This window comes from Marmota marmota, unplaced genomic scaffold, assembly GCF_001458135.2.
Source record: "Marmota marmota marmota unplaced genomic scaffold, marMar, whole genome shotgun sequence".
Taxonomy (NCBI): Eukaryota; Metazoa; Chordata; class Mammalia; order Rodentia; family Sciuridae; genus Marmota; species Marmota marmota.
In genome coordinates, this window is record NW_025999998.1 from 4,375,618 (window position 1) to 4,399,173 (window position 23,556).

General features: G+C 35.4%; 1 protein-coding gene across 12 annotated transcripts in view; it reads right to left on the reverse strand.

Annotated features, from left to right (window-relative positions):
* Kdm4c (lysine demethylase 4C) overlaps positions 1 to 23,556 on the reverse strand; it is a 387,556-nt gene that overhangs the window by 305,849 nt on the left and 58,151 nt on the right. For all 12 annotated transcript variants that reach the window (XR_007349008.1, XR_007349009.1, XR_007349010.1 and 9 more), the window contains 2 exons: positions 19,807 to 19,921; positions 973 to 1,166 (listed from right to left, as the gene is read on the reverse strand). Coding sequence is in view for 9 of the 12 variants with exons in the window: in XM_048806786.1 (XP_048662743.1) it covers positions 973 to 1,166; positions 19,807 to 19,921 (309 nt within the window). In the remaining 3 variants the exon portion in view is untranslated. The remainder of the gene's footprint in view (positions 1 to 972; positions 1,167 to 19,806; positions 19,922 to 23,556) is intronic.

Below are 23,556 nucleotides of genomic sequence, written 5' to 3' on the forward strand. Positions count from 1 at the left end.
TTTTATATTACTCCTACCACCTTTCAAAGCTCACTTCAAATATAAAGTTTTGTAAAATGAATTTTAATGATAATAAAGTTTACCTCCAAATTATTTATTCTACATTAATATAATCTTTCAAAGATCTACTGGGAAATACCCTCAGAGACATTTATACCACTCTTTTCCTAGAGTAGTTATCCTAGAAAATAGAATGTAGATGAGTTGTCATAAGTCACTGCTGTTTATTGTTTTATCATTATACATAATGGTCAAGGTTAAAGATAATAGTGATAATATAAATCTACCCCTAAGGCATATAATGGAGTCTATATGCTTAATAGCTAATACTGAAAATATATATATTAACTACTGAAAACAATTATTCTTACTTATGAGCAGTGATAACTCTTTCCCAAAGACAATAGTCTCTACAATCAGTCTTATCTTTGACTACAATATTCTTTCATAAGTGATCAAGAGTCAACATCAGTCTATTCCCAAGAACAGAAAAAACAATCATCATTCTAAATAAGAAAGCAGAGACTTCATCCAAACTCCCAATGTTAAAAATTCAAATTAATGTCCTCTTTAATTCTGACAAATCTCCAGAAAAGTTCTGCTACTAACTTTTCAGATTCCTTAAGCAAATTACAGAATACAGGAGCTCACATACTAGATTTTACAACAAACCCTTCAACAAATGCTCAAATAAGTACAAATTCCTAACAAATCATTTCAGACTAAAAATACCTATCAATCCACGGACCTCAAAATGGTCTGCAGTCAACTTTATATATACAAGTCACCATTGAATTTAAAGTTTCTCAACAAAACCTGGGCAGAAAGGAATACAATCATTATAGCCAAAAACTTCCTTAAGCCTCACATAAATCTGAATCCACCAAATGAAAGAAGGAAAGCTCTTCAATATGTGCATAATGTGCAAATTTGAAAACTCATAAGCAAATGAATATTAAACAAGGAACTTGCCAAGACTTGGGCTCTCCAAAGTGGAGATAATTAATGCTGTAGAGGTCCATGTCCTCAGTGTGCCAAGCAAATGTGGTTTTCCACATTCCAAAATAAAGATAAGGGGTATTTACACCCTCAATAGAAATACCGCACTCTTCTTCAACCACATCCAAGACTGTATTTAGACGAGCTATGTTCCATTCATCCACACCCTGGAGAAGGAAGCAAAAGAAAGAGAAATCAAATGTTAATAAACTAAGAATGATAACATTTACTATTCAAAACTACCACCAGCCAATCATTATACTATATATTTTAATTCATAGAAAAAAATGAAATATATTATTATTCAAGAGCCACATATGTATATTCATTACTGCTAATCCAAAATTACTATCAACATCGTGAACTTCTACATAACTACTTTTATAAAATGATAACAAGTAACTTCTTGATTCAAAATGGAAATGAAACTTGAGACCCGACTTCCCATTTGCTTCTAATAAAAAATTATTTCAAAGCAGGTGACCCAGTGTGTAATTTCTGTCTTTGGCATACCATTTTGTTTTGAGAGACTAAATTTTCTTGTTTGTTTCTTTTCTATACATTAGTTTCAAGGTCACATTCAATACCAAACATCATCTCAAGAAACCAGTAATAGAAGTTATCTTCTGTCATCCCTCATCCATGTAGCAAGTGATATCATTTCCTAAAAACTACATGCTATTTTTTTAATTGCAGTATTCAAAACCAAAGATTAATGTACTTATAGTGATCCTTCAATTAAACAGTAACCTTAGAGTTGAAGAGAAAAAAATATAAAAGGGGGCTCTAGATGTGGTTCAGTGGTTAATACTCCCCCACCCCAGTTGAATCCCCAGTAGGAAAAAATTAAAAATTAAAAATAAACCAATGGATACACAACCTCTGGAAAATAAAAACATAAATTCTTAAAACTGAGGTAATAAATACTCTACTATTTTCTAGTAAATCTTGCAAGAAAGCTTCCCAAAAGCCACTATCAAACATGTGAGAAATGATTAAAAAAAAAAAAAAAAAGCTTTGAAGTTCAGTGCTGATGTTTTCCCCAATGATGGGCAAATAACCCACCTGCTGCAGCAGTTTCTTCTGGGCAAGGCAAGGTTGCCATAATGCTGAAACATAATTTATTTTGCTAAAATAAACAATCTTAAAATTTCAATTACAGAGTTATGCAAATATTAAGAAGAGTCAATATTGACAAAGAGAAAGAAATCTTTTTTTTTTTAAAGAGAGAGAATTTCTTAATATTTATTTCTTAGTGTTTTTTTTTTTTTTTTTTTGCGGACACAACATCTTTGTTTGTATGTGGTGCTGAGGATCGAACTCGGGCCGCACGCATGCCAGGAGAGCGCGCTTACCGCTTGAGCCACATCCCCAGCCCGAGAAAGAAATCTTATTGCTTCAAATTTTCTTCTCCAGCATAATCATGAACCACAATCAATTTTCTATGCATGTATGAGTCTGTCAGGATGAACCCAACTACTAAAAATAACCATAAAGCTCTAAAAATTTAAAAAAATAAAAATTAAATAAAATTTTGTCTCCAATTTTTTTTTTTAATTTTTTATTGTTGGTTGTTCAAAACATTACATAATTCTTGATATATCATGTTTCACACTTTGATTCAAGTGGGTTATGAACTCCCATTTTTTACCCCGTATACTGATTCCAATCTTTGTTCTCCACTATTAACTAACTTGGGTAACTGCCCCCAAAGACCAAGTCCACAAAGGTTCTTCTAAAGAGACCCAGGTCCCCTTCACATGTGAAAACGAGGAGTAAAGCTGGTTTAACACTTACCTGAACTGTGTACCTCTTTACAAAACACATATTCAAAACAATCCTGTAAAACAGGTAATATTCTCAAATGAAGAAATTAATATTCCCAGGCTAGTATAAGTTTAACAACTCTATGCTTCCAGCTCTGATACTTACACTTCACAGCATCAGTTGTCAAAAAGAAGTGAGGAGCTAAAATTTAGGGGTGGCAAACACATACAAGCTGTGACATTCTTGCCACTCAGGGGTACACACAAACACTTCAAAGCCTATAATGCAAACTTCACTTGAGGAGTAGTAGTAGACTGGGTTTGGTTAAAAGGAGTCTCCAGAAAGTCTCCAACTACAAACAAGCCCCCACAATAGTCAAAATAGGTCAAAGGGTTCACTTTCCACAGAGTTTGAATACCAGTCCAAGCCCTCAAACAAATGCCTCCTCCCACATTCCATCCCTACCCAACAAAGCTCTTCCACAAGATGTTCAGCAGGTGTGGGGGCCAGCATTTACAACTCTCTTAACCTCCAGGGGATGTCTCTCCCCGTGCCCAACACCCTTCACCCTAATCACCAAGTCACCATGCCAGGCCTGTCCTGCATCTGTTATCTGAAATCACTCACCACTGGACCATGATTAGTAACTGAAAACTTTCCATCACTGTAACCTCCTCCTATCAGGAATCACATGGCAGTTCAAAAGAAGTAAATCTTAAAAAACCAAAACAAAGGCGGCAGCAGCTAAGAAGCAGGCCACACTGGACTCCCTGTATAGTGACTGCCTCTATAGTGTCACCAGAAGACTGAAGTACACATTGCAGCATTATGACAGGATAGAAACCTCAACAAACAATAAGCCATTTCTAACAAACAAGGAGGAACAGTGCAAACATCATACAGGCCCAATGTTCCCCAAAATATTTCCAATGAAACCAGATGCTGTGATCAAACATTTTTGGCCTCATTTTATCCTCCTATTAGATAGTCACAGTGTTGGGCTGCGGATGTGGCTCAAGCGGTAGCGCGCTCGCCTGGCATGCATGCGGCCCAGGTTCAATCCTCAGCACCACATACAAACAAAGATGTTGTGTCCTCCGAAAACTAAAAAATAAATATTAAAAAATATATATATATTCTCTCTCTCTCTCTTTAAAAAAAAATATATATGTATAAAAAATATAGATAGTCACAATGCTAACAGGAAACCAAAAGACGCCCTACTGTTTAGGCCTTAAAGGTTCTGGAATCTTATTTAACTATCTTAACTCCACACTTCTCAAATATTATCTGACAATAGATGCTTGTCCATTTATAATGGACACTTGTCAAATTATAATGCATTTACATTCTGTTAAAAACAGTATTGTGCAGAACAACACATTAGAGGAAATGTTATAGTAGATAGTTCTCTACTACATGCCTCAGCCCAAACGTAAGACAAAAGTAATTCTGAACCACATCAGAGAATGCATTTCAGAACCCAGAATGTGTAAGAGGGTAGATAAATTATGTTCACATCTATTATCATATTTCACACATATAATTTGATTGCGTAAATTAAAAACACATTGAGATTCACTCTGCACAAAACTCAAAATGAAATAATCAAAGACTTAGGAATTAGACCAGAAACCTTACAATTGCAAGAAGAAAGCACAGGGTCAACACTCCATCACATAGGTACTGATACAGACTTCCTTAACTAGACCCCCAAAGCACAAGAAATAAAACCAACAATCAATAAGTGGGATGCCATTAAACTAAACAGCTTCGGCACAGCTAGGACACAATTCAAAGTGTGAAGAGTAAAACTACAGAATGGAAAAAAACCTTGGCCAAGTACTCCTCCGATAGGGGAGTACTCTCCAGAATAAATGAATAAATAAAATAACCCAATCAATAAATGGGCAGAAGAAATAAACAGAAACTTCTCAATGGAAAAAACACAAAGGCCAACAAATAAATGAAAAAATGTTCAACATCTCTAGCCATCAGGGAAATGCAAATCAAAACTACATTAATATTCCATCTCACTCTAGTCAGAATGTCAAGGATCAAGAATACAAACAACAAGAAATGCTGACATGGTTGTGGGGAGAAAGGAACACTTACTTATACATTTTGGGAATGCGCACCATTATAACGACTCTGGAAATCAGTTTGAACAGTCCACAAAAAACTAGGGGTGGAATTTCCATATGACTCAGCTATTCCACTCTTGGGTATTTTCCAAAAATATCTAAAAATCCACATACCACAGCAACACAGCCACTTCAATGTTTATAGCAGCACAATTCACAATAGCTAAATTATGGAATCAACTCAGATTAAGAAATCTTGGGGGAAGCATGGAAAAATTGGAAGAACTTTAATCCGGCAAAGGGAAGGGAGGGGAAGAGAGGGGAGGAGGTATGAGGCAGGAAAGATGGTGGAATGAGATGGACATTATTACCCTAGGTATCTATGACTGCACATATGGTGTGGCACTACATCGTGTACAATCAGAAAAATAAAAAGCAGTGCTGAAATTGTGTACATTGAGTCAAAGTACATTCTGCTGTCATATATACCCAATTAAAATATATAAATTTTTAAAAAGTAATAAGTACAAAGATCTCAATTTTTAAAACGGGGGGGAAAAGAAATTGTGCGATACACACAAAAATAAGTGAATGAAATTATGGCATTTGCCAGTAAATTAATGGAAATGGAGAATATCATGCTAAATGAAATAAGACAAACTTAGAAACTCAAATGTTGAATGTTTTCTCTCATATGTGGATGCTAATATAATGGAGAAGCGGAAGGAAGGATATAATAAGTTAAAAGGGAAGATCAATAACGTAGAAGAGATCAAGAGGTAGAGTGGAGAGATGTGTAAGGGAAGGCAATACTGAATGAATTTTTTAAAAATCATGTTGTGTGCATGCATAAATATATAATAGGGAACTTCACCTTTGTGTCTAGGTAGAAAGAACCAATCAAGGAGTTGGGGTTGTGGCTCAGTGGTAGAGTGCTTGCCTGGCATGTGTGGGGCACTGGGTTCAATTCTCAGCACCACTTATAAATAAATAAAGGTCCATCAACAACTAATAAAATATTTCTTAAAAAAAAAAAGAACAAATCAAATATAAACTACAAGATGAGTGAAGTAAGAAGAAAAATAGAAAAGGGAAAGAAGGACAGGAGGGATAAGGGGGAATCGTGAATTGAAATCAAATTCCATGCATGTATGAGTTTTGGGGGATAAACCCAACTACTATGCATAACTAAAAAAGCTCTTTTAAAAAAAATAGAGATAGTGTAAACCAAAACATTAAAAAAAGGTACTCATAAGTCAGACACGTTGGCACATGCCTATAATCCCAGCAACTCAGGAGGCTGAGACAGAAGGACCACAAGTTTGAGGCCAGACTTAGCAACTTAGCAAGGTCCTAAGCAATTTAGAACTTGTCTCAAAATAAAATAAAATAAATGGCTGGGGATGTAGATTAGAGGTAAATTATCCCTGGATTCAATCCCACTATCCAAAACACACACACACACACACACACACACACACACATAAATGAAGAGAGAAAACAGCTAAAATAAGAAAAGATATGAACAAATTTTTTTAATATTTATTTTTTAGTTTTTTGATGGACACAATATCTTTATTTTATTTTTATGTGGTGCTGAGAATTGAACCCAGTGCCTCAAGCATGCCAGGCGAGCGTGCTACCACTTGAGCCACATCCCAAGCACAACAAATTTCTTAAAACTACTAAAGGTACTAATAAATACAAAATGGGTTTCTAAGAAATAAAGACATAAAAATGATGATACAGGGCTGAGGTTGTGGCTCAGTGGTGGAGCACTTACCTAGCAAATACAAGGCACTGGATTCAATCATCACCACCAAATAAAAATAAATAAAATAAAGATATTGTGTCCATCTAGAACAACAAAAATTCTTACCAAAAAAAAAAAGATTATATATCTATCAAAGACTACAAAAAGACTTCTTTTTTTAAAAAAAGACAGAGAGAATTTTTTTAAATATTTATTTTTAGTTTTCGGTGGGCACAACATCTTTATTTTTATTTTTATGTAGTGCTGATGATCGAACCCAGCGCCCCGCACATGCCAGGCGAGCGCACTACCGCTTGAGCCTCATCCCCAGCCCCTTCTTTTAATATAAAAGCTAGAGAATTAAACATACAAATCATGTTTAACAGACATATTCTTTCTGTCCTCACTCAGCAAATACTAAAATGGAATGAGGAATTTGATTATAAAACAATAACAAGACACCAGAAGAGCAACATGGTATATTTGAGGTGAGGTGAAAGTTCTCTGACCAAGTGCTGGCTCCACCACTTACCAGTTATAGAATCTGAGATTTTTCTCAATGATTCAACTTTGCAGAGCTGTTACCAGGGTTCCAGTCAGTCAAACAAGCCAAGACAGACCTTATAAGGCCCAATGTAAAGGCCTAATTCTCACTGGATCTACTTTCAAGGAAACATGTTCTATGCAGCAGAAGTGGGGTCTTAAGGTCTCTTAATAATACATAAACTCAGACTTGCCTTTCTCAGAGAAGAGTTGCAAAGATAGAATTTCCAAGTACAAGTAAAAATGTTTTGAGTCGGGTGCAGTGGCACACACCTGTAATCCCAGTGGCTTGGGAGGCTGAGACTGGAGGATATTAAGTTCAAAGCCAGCCTCAGCAATGGTGAGGCACTAAGCCAACTCAGTGAGTCCCTGTCTCTAAATGAAATACAGAATAGGGCTGGAGATGTGGCTCAGTGGTTGAGAGCCCCTAAGTTCAATCCTTGGTACAAAAAAAAAAAAAAATTGAAAATTTGTCTAAATTTTTATTTCAAAAAAGGACCAAAGCAGTGAATCTAACCTAACTTTCCTATTTACATATGTGATTATACCACAATGAATCTCACCATCATGCACATCCACAAGACACTAATTTTAAAAATAATTATGAGTAAATAACAGAAAGATCAGTACAGTAGAAGAAAGGGAATGAAGGAAGAGGGGAGGAAAAGAGGAAGTACTGGGGACTTAGAACAAATTACATTCCATGCTAATTATGTCAAATGAATTCTAATGTTTCGTATAACTAAAAAATTTAGAATTAAAAAAAAAACACAGCTTCTTTGAATAATCAATCTCCCCTGGAGTTCACAGCCCACACACCTTGATTTGGTGTTTCCAAACATTATGTTCCAACAACATCATGTTCCAAAGAGCACATCCGGAAGTGAAGAGCTAAACAATAAAACAAGTTGTAAACTGACATGCCCACAGAGCCATGCAAGTAACATCACAAGGGGAACCAGCAAGGAGGTGTCAATAAAGGTGGTAAAGGAATATCTGGAGACCATCTACTATCCTGCCTAAAGGGGACAGTTAATACTCAGTTCCTATCTACTACAGTCACTCAGACTCTGCCAGATCTTCCAAATTTTTAAGTTAAGCCCAAAATTCAAATATTAGGTGACACTAACTAATTTTTAAAACTATGTTTATCAAACAAAATACATCTGTGGCCACATATGCAAAAAAGTAGTAGTCATTAAAGTGTTCACATCTGTTAACAATAATTTAAAAGGAATAAAGGAAGCAGGAGTTTAAGACAAGTTCTAAATACACAGAATTGAGCTTGGGGCAGAGAAACTACTTTAAAACTAATCACATATTTGCCCAACACTAAACAGCTATGTCAGGTACTCCATAAATGTGTTCAGTAAGTGATCTAAGATTATACAAGAAGCATAAATCTCACAGGAATTCACTCTGTATATATAATTTATCCCCCTGTGCCATCACTTTGTACAAAGAGTTTGCAACTTATTTTATTGTTTAGCTCTTCATTTCCTGATGTGCTCTTTGGAAGGAGCCAATGAGAGCCAAAGAAAAAAAGATGGAAAACTACTAAGACTTAGTAAATGTGAAAACTGAATAGCCAACTTCAGAATAAGCAGGATCCCGTTCTGCCCGGAACAAAACTGTGTAAGAGGAGCCTCTTCGAGGCAGCAGAGTGCAGAGGAGCCAGTGATGGAATTTAGCCACTTGTCAAGTACATCTGCCAAATCCACAGATGATAATTCTTTGAGCCACCAAGGGCAACCTGACAGCACCCTCTGCTTTCTCCAAGAGCTAAAATATTTGCCCCTAAGAATGAGAAGCTGCTACAGAATCAACACTGAGAATACAAAAGGGGTCCTAGATGCCCACTGAAACACATCAACTGAAGACATAGAATAGTCAAGATTTTCTCCATTCTATTTGACTTATTTCAGGAGATGTATTCTCATTTTCTTTACACAAAAGCCTGGGAAGTCACAAGAAAATAATTGAAAACTGACACACACAATTCATACCAACCATATTTTTACAGTACCTTCCATGTAGTAGAAGACTAAGAGCCTAAATGTCCCTTGGTCCCCCAAAATTAATTCTAACCCCTAGCCTGTCATTCTCATTCATGGCTTTCCACCCTTCACTGCCATCACTCTCTATATATTACATCCTTGGCAACATCAACATCTAACCCACATTTCATTTCCTCCCCAATTCCCAGCCTTCATCCTCAACTCCTTTGATTGGCTGATTTCCAAACAAAGCCATAAGCCCCATGTATCTCCTGAATTTCAGTGCCACATACCATAATAAAAAGAAAACTCTTTCATTAACTAAAATAAAAGCAATGGTCCAGGCTTTGATTAAACTAAGAGATTTCCTCAAGATCTTTATATATAAAAGAATAAAATAAATCTATATGGAATTCACTTTTCTTTTATGTCAATTACAATGTTTGACAGAATAGCTCTTCTTGCTTCTTCCTTTCCATAAAAATGTCTTACATTCTCTAAACTCTTTACTTTTAAGACAGACCTATTTTGCATTTTATTTACCAAATACCTATAATTTTATAGTAGGGCTTTCTTTATTTCCAGTATTCTTAACATTAAGCAACATAGAGCAAATTTTGAAAGAATCAAGTTGTGCCCCTTCCTCAAAAAAAGGCCATATAAAAAAACAAACTGTTACCTTAAAGGTAAATGTGAGTATGGGGGTAAAAAAGATGCAGGAGGGACAGAATAAAAGGGAAGACCACTGAGGGTTTGAGATTAATGTAGTCCCAGAAGCAACTCCAATCCTCTTAGAAGAAAAAATATTCAGCATTTGATTCTGGAAATTTTCCACAAATTAAGATTAAGCTAAGCATACAAGGAAAGATCACTGTGCATACAGGGAGGCAAGCCAACAATGGAGAAAGCTAGCAGAAACAACTAACAAATCATTTAGTCCACCCTTTTCCAGAAGGACTGCTAATACTGAACTGTCAGAGAGAAACTAAAGAATATAAAAATGTTTAAAGAAATAAAAATTGGAATCACAAAGACAAGCAAGTAAAAAAAATAAATAAATTTGGAGTGACTAGTCTATTTGGAAAAAGGGACTGACTTTGAGAAAAGAAACAAACATTATTAAACAAAAACCCAACAGAAGGATTACGCAAGAGAAGTAGTAAATCAGAAGATAAAATTAAGGTACTGACACAGAAAGACAATAAGATAGAAAGCTGAAAGGTAAATTAAGCTACACTAAGGATAGCACATTTAAAATTCGAAGACATAATCTATTCAGAGCCCTAGGAGGGATACGAGTTATGAAAATTAAAAAATAAATCAATGAGAAAAGATTAGTAAAATCACTTACATTCAAACCAAAAGCTCTTTTCATTAAAAGAATAAATGAGACAAAAAAAAAAAAAAACAGAACAGTCCTAACTAGAGCAAATAATTCAACAAATAATATAACTAGCACAGTTTGGGTACCCATAATACCAAAAAAAAAAAAAAAGATCCAAATAAGAAGAAAAAGTCAAATAATCTTAATAGGAAAAAGATCACTTCATAAAGGCAGAAACCCAGGTAATCAATAAAGACATGAAAAGACACTCTATAAATAATCTGTAATCAGAGAAATGCAAATTCACCCAAGGTATTTGACAGGCATAAGACTGACAAGCAATAAGGTGAATATTAAGTACAGAAGAGAATGATATAGATAAGGATGAGGAATCTCTTAGAGCTATGGAAATTCTCTGAATCTGGACTGTCAATGCACAAAAATAATTGAATTATATACTCAAGATTAGTAAATTCTGTATTATGCTAATCATATTTTAATAAAGGTGTCTTTAAAATGCATATACACTAGGTGCTCAGTAGCAGAGCACTTGCCTAGCATGTGTGAAGTCCTGGGTTAAATTCCCAGCAATTGGGGGGGGCGGGTGGCTCTAGGGGAGGTAGGGCGGGGCATGCACTACAATCAGAGTGGACACTATTTGGAAAACAATCCAATATTATCTGATAACAGAGAGAAAGTAAAGACTATGAAAATGTTTAAAGAAATAAAAAGACAGTGTTTCCATTCCTAAGTAAATGCCTTAGAAAAACTTTTCTATAGGTATACCAGGAATGTGTTCATAGCAAATACATTCATGGTTCTAACAGAGCTTCCAGAACTGATAGAACATTCAGAATGCAACATCAGTTAGCACTACCTTCATCTTCCCTGGCATAATTCAGAGTCATGTAGGCTAACATTTCACTCACTACAAAGCAGCCATAATATATATACTAGCAGATAAGGCATACTTCACATAATCTGAAAGTTACAATTCCACAGGCCAATAGAGTTCCCTCTGCACCAAAACTTATCTAGGATGATAATATATTTGCCTTGCACATGAAATTTACAGAGTTAGTGTTCTGCCTTCAAGTTTTTTATTTCAGGATAAATGGTATCATGACATGATAAATATATAAAATTAAAAAAACTCTCCTGATGACTGAAACAATTTAAACTGTTTCACATTATGTAGAAACTCACAGCCTTAGATTAATTTCTTGTCCAAGAGCACCATCTGGTGGATGAAGGCATTTAAGTTCTCCCATTATAGAAAGAGGAAAAAAATTGTCATCCACAGGCTAGATGTCATTAAAACCAAAATCTTCATATAAAAAGATAACCAAACCTCAGGCAACATATTTATTGTAAAGGGGCTCTTTACAAAATTATAATACAAAGAAATATGGAACTTACAAAAATTCACTATCAAAGTTGAGTTCACCTTAAAGAAATGTTGCCTAGTACAAAACAAACATTTTTAAGCTGGGAGGAACCTCAGAGAGTAGCTAATTCAACCTCTTCCCTTTACAGAGGAAGACTCTGATGCCAAAGACAGCATTGTTCTGATGGAAATAAGTGGGTCAAATAAGAGGTCAGTCAGTATCTATGGCCAGCTGCTATTCTGTCAGGTTAGTAGTGATCTGGTCACCCCACTATGTATGAAGTATTCCAGGCCCCATGCTTTTGGACATAAACAAGGAACTATCATACCCTTCCTGCCTCCACCTCCCACCTGAATTCCTTTTCATGGTTTATGTTTCTGCTTTCCTCCACCAGCGAAAACCATCCTGACACCAATAAAAACAAAGCAAGATCAACTTTCAATCATCACATTGAAGAATGGTTATTATCAAGGAAAGGTATTCACAATGTATTCAAATGAGAGCAAAAGAAAACAAAACCTACCCTCATCTGTTTTGAAAAATCCAATTAATTACATGCTAAACTGGCCAAATTATATTGTTTAATTGTGTGCATGTACTAGTATGTAACAACAAATCCCATCCTTATGTACAACTATAATGCACCAACTAAAAATGTAGGAAAAACTTTAAAACAAAAATACAATTACTGTGAGGCACAGTCCCACATGCCTGTAATCCCAGACACTCAGGAGTCTGAGTCAGGAGAATTGCCAAATTCAAGGCAAGTTCAAAGTAAGTACCTCACTCATGAGGTCCTCAGCAAATTAGTGAAACCCTGTCTCAAAATAAAAAGTAAAAGGGGCTAGAGATGTAGTTCACTGGCAAAACATCCTTCAGTTCAATGACTAGTATACAAAAAAAATTTTCTTAATTTTTCTTAAATTCAATCATAGATTTTGTTCACAAAAAATAACCACTGGGAAGAAATTTGCAATCGATTCTGACAGTTGTCTCTGAATGCCTCCATGAATTATTTTAGTTTCATCTCTAATATAATACTTTCCAATTTTTAAATATTAACTATTTACATTAAGAAAAATGTAATTTTTCCTTTAAAAATGGAGATATAGACTGAAAAAAAAATGGGAGATAAAAGACTCTCACCCACCATTCAACCAGCTTAGAAATAGCAAAAAAAGAAAAAAAAAAATTTCCCCCAAACTCTCAATGAAAAATACATAGTATAAGGCAATTAAGTTTTCATCTTAAGATCTGACACTATCTTTTTAACTTTAACTTATCCATTAATAAAATTAACTCAAAATGATAAAAGTAATACATAGGCTAGCAAATCATTATTAAAGAAAAATAATTTAAAATATTGAAGTACAGAGACATGAGTTCATATTTAAACATATTCTGCTTATAAAATTTTGCCTGATATATCTGACAGAATACATGACAGGATGCCCCACCAAAGAACTCCATGACTTCCAATTTGAGAACTGCTGTCTCCAAATGAGACTAGTTTCTAGGTAAGATAACAGGAAGCGCAGTTAACTGAAGGTCAAAAGATGCTAGAACACCATTCTTACCTCACACTCTGTGCATTATCTATGTACAGTAACTTCAGAGAAATCTTCTTTTGCTAACTCTCTTACGGCAGCAATTTTCAAGGTTATCTGGATACCATGTGCACAACATGAAAATCCTATCAGACAATCTATGACATCAGAGTGTGAGGGGCATTTCCAGAGGCTACATAATGTGTGACATCACAAGAGATTAAAAGCAAAATAGACCGAGCATGATGGCACCCACCAGCAATCTCAGCTATTCCATAGACTAACGGGGGAGGATCTCAAATTCAAGGCTTCTGAGCAATTTAGTAAGACCCTGTCTCAAAATAAAATTTCAAAAGGACTGGGATGTAGTTCAGAGTTAGAGCATTTGGCCTAACAATGAAGAATATGAAGAATGAGGAGGAGGAGGGGGAGGGGGAGGGGGAAGAGGAGGAGGAAGAAGAAAAAAAAAGAGAGAAGCACATGTAAGAATCCAGCAGTCTCCAGGCAGTGAAGCACACCTATAATCCCAGGGGCTCAGGAGGCTGAGGCAGGAAGATCATGAGTTCTAAGGCAGGAGGATCATGAGTTCTAAGCCAGTCTCAGCAACTTAGTGAGGTCCTAGGCAACTCAGTAAGACCCTGTCTGTAAATAAAATATAAAAAGGGGTGGGGTTGTGACACAGCCCTTCTGGGTTCAATCCCCAGTACCAAAAAAAAAATTTTTTTTTAAAGAATCCAGCAGTCTACTAAACTAGACATAAGAGATTTATTTTTCAACATAAGAGATTTTTAAAAATATAAAATAATGACTCTTCTTAATTATTCTACCTTAAAATATATAGTCATCTTTTATAAAAACATTTGTGATACTACATAATGGATTTTTAATAAATCAAAATTTTAAAATAGTTTTAATTTTTATTTCTAATATAATAAATAAGAACAATCTACTTAAGCCAGGCACAGTGATGCATGCCTATACTCCCAGCATCTCAGGAGGCAGAAACAGGAGGATCACAAGTTAAAAGCCAGACTCAACAACTGAGCAAGGCCCTAAGCAACTCAGTGAGATGCAGTCTGTAGATAAACTACAATAAAAGGGCTGAGGAAATGGCTCAGTGGTTAAGCGTCTGTGAGTTTAATACATAGTTCCTACCCCCAGCCCCACCAAAAAAATGATCTACTTAAACTAAAAAAAAAATGATCTACTTAAACTAAAGCTCTTTGAGATTCACAACATTTACTAAGTACATAATGAGATCCTGAAACAAAGTTTGAGAACCTCTGTCTCAGGGCACTAGTGCTTTAAAAAAAAAAAAAAAAAAAAAAAAACTCTCAAGGGAGAGGGTTACTTTAACCCTTTCCTCATCCTCCTGACCCAAAACTCCTTTCCAAAGTCTTCTGCTGCACCCAGTCCATCTAAAAGTCCTGTATCAGATCACATTTGCCAAAATGACTCCAATTCTATCATTTCCTAACTGCAGTGATTTCAAAAAAGTTAAGACTCATACAAACACCAAAAACATTCAGGAAACTCCACAAAATGATCCTAAGCTAACTTTTCTATTGCTATGCATTCATCAATTCTATAATTATTTAGGTACATTTTTGGTACACATACTATGTTAGGGCCTGGGACTAGAGAGTTTATGAGAAATGTTTCCTGTCATCACTGGACTCAAGAGTCTACTAGAGAAGAAATAGTCACACAGGTAAGTACAGGTATCCTTCATTATCTATCTTCATTTCACAAATACTTTCTGTAATAATTTTTTATCCAAAATTCACTGTCCAATCAAAAATTCTCTTTGATAATGGTCACCAACAGAATCATTTCAGTTGAATATATCTCTAAGTAATAGAATTAGATCTGTATCTCAGATCTATTTTCCCAAAAGGATTATGTCCCCTGCCCTTATTAGATGTATTGGGCATTAATGCTATTTTCTTCCCATCATTATTGGTGAAAATGTTTCCTAAGAAAGCGAAAAGGCCGTAGGGGAACATGAGTGTTAGAGGCCAGAAAGAGTAGGAAGTAATGTCTCAAACTGAGGGAAGAAAGCACACAGGAAGCAGGATCTTGACACATTCTGTCTTTTCAATAGAGCAGAACTGATCTGGAAGACTTCACTGCATTACTTGAGTCAATACAACATTTGGAAAAACTAGAGAAATGCCTAGTGCAGAGGACTCATAGCCATTCTCAGTAGGGGAGACCACTGCATACAAGGCTGGCATTGGAGAGAAAGGTAGACACCCTTTGAGATCTAGAGTAGCAACAATGGAGGGAAACCATAATTCACTGAAGGAGTCAAGTTTCAAAACAAGGGCAAAATGATCTGGCAAAGCCAACAACAGTGAAAGATGACACAAACGAAGATCATGGGTGAGGCAGCTGCCCTACAGAGTTTTTTCTTCCAGTGAACTGGAAAATACTTTTATCAGCAAAAAACTGATAAAAGATGGTTACCTTCAAAGGAATTCTCAATCTTGATGAAAATGTCATCTCGTAGTTTTATTTCCCTTTAAAGAAAAGAAAAAAAAAATCTGGACAATTAGCACCCAAAGAGGGCTTAGGTTGCTCTGTGGGGGTTGTAACAATGGGGATAAGCTAAACTCATGGTATAAAATATTGGCTCAAAGGGGCCAATGAAGACTATGCTACCTGTTAGGATATGAGACATCTGAATCAGAAGGCCTAAGTGACAGAAGAGGGTGATAAGGATTAGGGAAGCAGCTATCTGGCAACACTCAGCAAAAGGAAAATCTTGCAAAGGAAATTCTCTGAACACACTTTAAGACCCTTCTAGCTTTATCAATTATGAAGATGAGAGGCTACTTCAGCAAAGCATGTGGAACTTCCATTTTAATGGAATTTAATGAAGCATTATTTTCAATAAGAAGATCACCATTATACTATGAGCTACTGTTAGAAATGCAGGACAAACTTGCAGAGAAAACAAGCCTGAACAACTTACTCTGTCACTGCAGTAACACAAGTAATGCTGATGTCTATTCTTAGCTCTCACAGAACAAAGCAGACTCTGCTGATGGAGGTGTATATGGCTACTGGACATCTCAGAAATCTTTTCTACAGAATCTGCTGACTATTGTGGCCTTAAACCAAATCTTATCCCAGTTTCTGGACTTTTTTTTCTCTGTATCCTTCTTTTTACTCTGGATCTTTATATGTTTGCTTTGTTTCATAGAGAAGCTCCCATGTGTCTAGGGATAACTTCTTACATATATAGACAATCAGCAGAAGCTAATTAAATTCTGTATCTGTATACCTTAGCGAAACACACACACACACACACACACACACACACATACAAACAAAATTGAGATCTTAAGTTTGTTATGCTTAGGGTACTATTTCCAAAGAATCATCTAGAGGCCCCCAGGACCACAAGCAGCTCTAAGAACTTTCTCAACTACATAAATTTCCTAAAATCCCCCAAACACTACAAATTTCATTGTAACTAATCAATGTATTCAATTTATATTAATCTTATTCCCCTGAAAACATTCACAATTTTAATTATAACCCATCTGTTTCAAAAAAGGGTTTGCATATTCTTCACCAGTAACAAATATTTGTGTCTCTAAAAGCTAGAAACTTTCTGCAAAGGTCCAGAGAGTAGATATTTTGGGCTTTGAAGACCATAGAATTTCTGTTATAATTACTCAAAAAATAGCCAAATATAATATGCAAGTGAGTAAGCAAAGTTGTGCTCCAGTAAAACTTTATTACAAAAACTCTGCTCTGCATCAGATACCCAAGGCCTAGGTTTTGTCACCTATGTCGTTGATAGTCTTGGTTTTTCAATTTAAAAAATAACAACTGGCTTAAATTGTTTTATTTTACCATACACAAGCTATTCACTAAGTTTTTTTAGTAGAACCAAAGGAAATCAAGATATAAATCAGCAGAGGTGACAAGTCTCAAGCCCTGGGATTTCTAGGCCTTTCTCTCCTTCCTATCAGGGGTGTTTATTCTGAACTAGTGCTTCATGAACGCTCTCACCCCTAATTCCTGTGTGTACCCAAGGCTGGTACCTTTTGTGCCCCTTAAAAGATATGCCTGGTACTACAAAACTAACAGCAGCCTTGGAACAAAGCAGGAAGGGCCACTATTGTACCAAGGGTCAGACTCACAATCCAGCCCACGACCCTGTAGGCTTCAAGCAGTCTCTTTCTTCCTTATTCCCAACCACTGTATCAGGTCTGTCTCAAATTCCTCAACCCCCCACTTGGCCAACAACCTCTAATTTCAGCAAAAAAAATACTAAAACTTTCAGGTGTGGTCTTGCCCTCAAATTTACCTAGGTCCTATTCTCAACCTCCCTCTGTTTTCAATCATCTAAGCCAAGCTAAGATGTCCTTCCCCCTCCAGAATGTCCTGCATGCTTCTCCTCCAGGCTCCATAGAACCCCACAGTGGCCTCTACTGCACGGGGGTTCGATCCTCAGCACCACATAAAAATAAAGATATTAAAAATATATATATCGAATGTTTTCTCTGATATAAGGAGGTTGACTTACAGTGGGATAGGGAGGGAGAACATGGGAGGAATAGATGAAGTCTAGATAGGACAGAGGGGAAGGATTAGAAAGGATGGTGGAATGTGATGGACATCATTATCCAAAGTACATGTATGAAGACACTAATTGGGTGTCAACACACTTTATACATAAACAGAGATATGAAAAATTGTGGTATATGTGTGTATTAAGAATTGTAATGCAAAAACAAAAAAGTATGTGTATTATCACCCTTCCTGGGCATAACCTCAGTGATGTTCTTTCTCCAACTAGGCCCCACCTGCTACAGTTTCTACCAACTCTCAATAGTACATTCATACACAATCTATCAATGAATTTAGATCTATTGATGCAGTCACAGCCCTCATGATCCAATCAATTCCCAAAAGCCCCACCTCTGAACATGGCTAATTCAGGGACCAAGCCTTCAACATGTAAGCCTCTGGGGGACATTCCAGATTCAAATAGCAATGTTTTACGTGCTTTCTAACTTACGGTTTTTTAGGGGAAGAGGTTTTAAAATAGCAGTATGTAGTGGCACACATTATAATCCAAGACTTGGGAGGCTGAGGCAAGAGGATTATAAGTTCGAACTCAGCCTGGGCAACTCAGCAAGACTGTCTCAAAATAAAAAAACTAGGGAAAGATGGGGAGTGGTGACCAGGGATGTACCTCAGTAGTAGGGTACCTCTGGGTTCCATTCTTGGTACCAGAAAAGAAAATAATACAATTAATAATGGAGGTAAGCCAAATTATTAAGAGATGCTAAATTTACCAGATGCAAGAAAGTCTGTTAGGACACCAAAGTGTCACTCATACATTACTTATTAATTGACTACATTAATACATTAATTAATACATTAATACATTAATTAATTAATTAATTGATACATTAATACATTAATACATTAATTAATACATTAATACTTATTAATACATTACTTATTAATTGACTACATCCATTATATTGGGAGAGAAACATTTACAAATAACATTATTGGGGAAATTAGGGACATATGAATATATTTTTATATAAGGTGATATATATATGTCAGGTTGTCTTATAATTAAAGACACGTACTGATCAACTTAAGGCATTGCTGTTATAATGCCTGCAACTCACTTTCAAATGCTATAGCAAAGAGAAAAACATAAAGAAACTGAGATAAAGAAAAGGACAGAGAAACATAAAGCAAAAGTAGCAAAATACCAACACCTGGTGAATCTAGGTAAAGAGTATGCAGCTTTGTGTTACATTATTTCCACCTTTTGGTAGATAATAAAATAAAACAAAGAGAGAGATATCGGGGGAGGTCCAAAATAAAATAATAATTCACATTTTAAAAATAATCAGGAGGAGGCAATAAGGCAATAAGGATTGGATCCTGTAGAATGGATTATGTCCTTGTAAAAATGGCTAAAGACTGTAATACGTGTACTTTTAAAAAAAAAAGAAGAAAAAAAACTTACAATTTATTTTTGATAAAAAAAGAATACAAGCCTATTCAAATGTAACTTTTAGATGATTAGAATTCTAGAAGAAAACATCTAAAATTCTATTTTTGCTTTAAGTGACAGTTAAGATAATATTTCCTTGTGCTCAGATTTTTTAATGTATAGATCCGCCAAATATGTTATTTTCAATAATCTCAGGTGTTTGTACAATAAGCTGGCTTCAATTTGAAAATTACCAGCTGCAAAAATCATACTAATGAGTAAGTATTTCATCATATACTTTGAGGAATTATGGATCACCCAAAATTTCAACAAATGACTATTTCTTAGCTATCTAAAATGTTAATAAATACAGTATCACCAAATGATCCTTTACAAAACCTACTACAAACAAATATATATATACCTCATCATATATGCTCCCATTAATATCTGCGCCATAGATAGGTGCCACAAAAGTTAAGTTCTTCCAGTACTTGCGCTCCAAATCTTCATAATCCAAATACCTTGGAGTACAATATCTGTAAACGTGGGGGGAAAAAAATTATCAACTAGTAAGAAAATTTTAAGGGTTTTCCTACCCATATAAATAGAAACAAACACTTCTGAAACAAAACCCTATCAAAACAGACACCCATATTGTCAAATCTAATATATAATGTATGTCACAGATACTTGAATACTCTCAGTATTCCTAAACAACTCTATATGATCTCTTTAATAGTAAGAATACTTTCACTAAAGTATAAATAATAGAAACAATATATTACTATAAATCATATTTTAGTTTTTAAAATATTTAACCAATTATACAAAAAAAAGTTTGAAAAATTATGCAAAAGACATAATGCCTATGGGAAAATTAACAAAGGACAATCTCACTAACAATCCAAGAAAGTTTAAAAACTAGAATAAGCCCAGATGCCATGGCGCACACCTATAATCCCAGCAGCTTGGGAGACTGAGGCAGAAGGATCACAAGTTCAAAGCCAGGCTCAGCAACTTAGCGAGGCCTTAAGCAACTTAGTGAGGACATATCTCTACATAAAATACAAAAAGGGGGGCGGGGGGCTGGAGTTGTGGGTCAGTGGCTAAGCACCCCTGGTTTCAATACCCAGTCCAAAAAAAAACTTCAAATATTAGATTGGCAATGCTTAAAATATTATGGTAGGGAAAAAATGAGACCTCTTAACAAACCTGGAGTGGGAGAATATACTGGCATGACCTTTCCAGAATATAATTTTTCAGCATAATATCAAAAATCAAAAAATATATACCCTTTACCTTAAAATCCAACACTAGAAATTCATAGTAACACAGAGATACATGTACCACAAGAGATGATCCAGGATGTGTGCTTCAACATTAACTGAAAACACTAGCTAAATTCTAGCAACTAATAATCAGTTTTTTTAAAAAAATACTAAACATAAAATAAAGTACATTTCTATGTATTGAAATTAAAATCTGCACTTACTGAATAAAGCAGGTTATAGAATAATATGTATACTATAATCCTATTGGTGTAAAAAAAAGCACTAATTGTACATTAAATAGTCAAATAAAAGTACACCAAATTATTAATATTAACGGTTCTCTCACATAGGACTAAAGGAAATAACTTAGTTCTCTGAATTTTTAGCAACAATCTTTGTTTTTTTTTTAAGAGAGAGAGAGAATTTTTTAATATTTATTATTTTAGTTTTCGGCAAACACAACATCTTTATTTGTATGTGGTGCTGCACGCATGCCAGGCAAGCACGCTACCGCTTGAGCCACATCCCCAGCCCAGCAACAATCTTATCCAAGAAAAAAAATTCCTCATTAAGAAAATCAAAAAAGGGCTGGGGATGTGGCTCAACTGGTAGCGCGCTCGCCTCGCATGCATGCGGCCCGGGTTCGATCCTCAGCACCACATACCAACAAAGATGTTGTTGTCTGCCGAGAACTAAAAAATAAATATTAAAAAAAAAAAAAAGAAAAGAAAAGAAAATCAAAAAAACAAATTGAGAAAACAATGAAAGAAGGTGAAATAGATGCTTGGCAGTATAAAGAATAAGAAATATTTTATATTGACTAGATCAATCAACATCTACATTCACTAGAGTAGAAAACCCAAACTGATTAGCTATATAATAGCACACTACTTAATAACTGTTTTGAAATACAGAACTGACTAATTTTCCCAGTATACTAGAATCTCATTGCACAGCCAAAAATAAAAAGGATGGGCATGAAAGCAACTTTACTTTCACATTATTCCACCATATTTATTTGTAGGTTCCAGAAGTACCAGGAATTCCAGACAAGCTAAACAAGCTAACCAGAGGCCAGAATCAGATGATAAAAACAGATGCACATCCCTATTCCCCAGACCACAGATCACAGGACAGAAGAAAAGAGAGAAAGGCAGCAGAAATGTCATTTATTAGGACTTCTAGAGTAACTTCTTAGATTTTGAAAAATGAAGTCCTAAATTGCTTTATACTATTTAAGCAGACTTACAGAATCTATCACTGTATACCCAATCGGGATCACTATGTTCAAACTCATAATTCGAAAAGAGCTTGATATTGGCCACTAAGATCAAATTTTAATGCCTTTAAATATTTGTAATAAATGCTGATTCTAAACTAGAAAAGTCACCAATTCACTTGCCTGATACCTGATTCTAATGAATCCTGGATACAAATTCCATGCCTAATACACTCCCAAATAACCACAGGTATTCTACAAATTCTGTGTCATTTTGCTCAAAACTGATTCGTTCAGACCTTCCACCCAGAACATTTTATTCTCCATAGCAGACTCTTAAGAAGTGAGCCCCAGAACCAGACTACCTGATCTGAATCTAGATTTGGCTATTAAACCCTATATAAGCAATCAGGTATGGACACATGCTTGTAATCCCAGTGATTTGGGAGGCTGAGACAGAAAGATTGCAAGTTTGAAGCCAGCATGGGTTAACTTAGCAAGACCCTGTTTCAAAATAAAATTTTTACAAAGGCTGGAAATGTAGTTCAGTGCTCAATGTAAGAGTGCTTGCCTAACAGGTGTGAAGCCCTGGGTTCATTTCCCAGTACTGCAATCAATCAATCAATCAATCAAGCTACATAAACCTGGACAAAGAATCAGGAAGCTCCATTTTTTTGGAACTCAGTTATTCCTCTGTAAAATAGGGATAAAACATAGATGAGCTGTTGAGGGAATCATCAGATAATTGTATAAAGCACTTCTGTGCCAAGAAGGAAGTACAGATCAACAGCTTGGACATATTAACATTGTTATATAAGGCCTTAACTATCTATATCAGAATTATTATTCTGTAATGATTTTTAAATATATCCACAAATCCTTCAAAAGTCCTCTCGTCAAGAAGTAGAACTTCATTCGCCTCCCCTTAGCAACTAGCTTGGAACAAAAAAAAATACAGCAGAAGTGACGGTGTGTTGCTTCTGGGACAAGTCATGAGAAGATAGTGTGGTTTTCATCTTGCTAACTCTCTCTTGGATCACTTGCTCTGCTACAACATGAGGATCAGTCCATTTCACAAACAACTGAGGACTTCAGCCAATAGCATCAAAAGGGGAGAACTTCTAAAAGAGGCTCTTCCAGGAAACATTCAAATGACAAATAGACCCAGCCAACATCTTGGCTGCAACTTCATGAAAGACCCTAAGCCAGAACCAACAAGCTAGGCCACTCTCAGATTCCTGACCTCCATAAAATTATAAATTGGTTTAAACAGCTAAAATTTGGAATAATCTGTTATCCAGAAATAGATAACTAATACAATAATGGTGGTCTTCAAATACATTCAAGAATTTTTTTAAGGTGTGAACATACTTTATAAACAACCAGAGATATGAAAAACTGTGCTGTATATGTGCAATAAGAATTGTAATGCATTCTGCTGTAATTTATTTTTTTTAATTCAATTTAAAAATTTTTTTTTAAATCTTTTAAAATTACTAATCTCTTTCTCTACCTACACACACACACACACACACACACACACACACACACACATCTGTGTGTGATTTTAGTGCTGTCACACAAAGAAAATTTTGCCTAACAAAGATAAATCAAAAACTCATGGCAGAGTTGAGGATGTAGCTCAGCAGTAGAGCTCTTGGCTAGCTTTTACAAATAATAA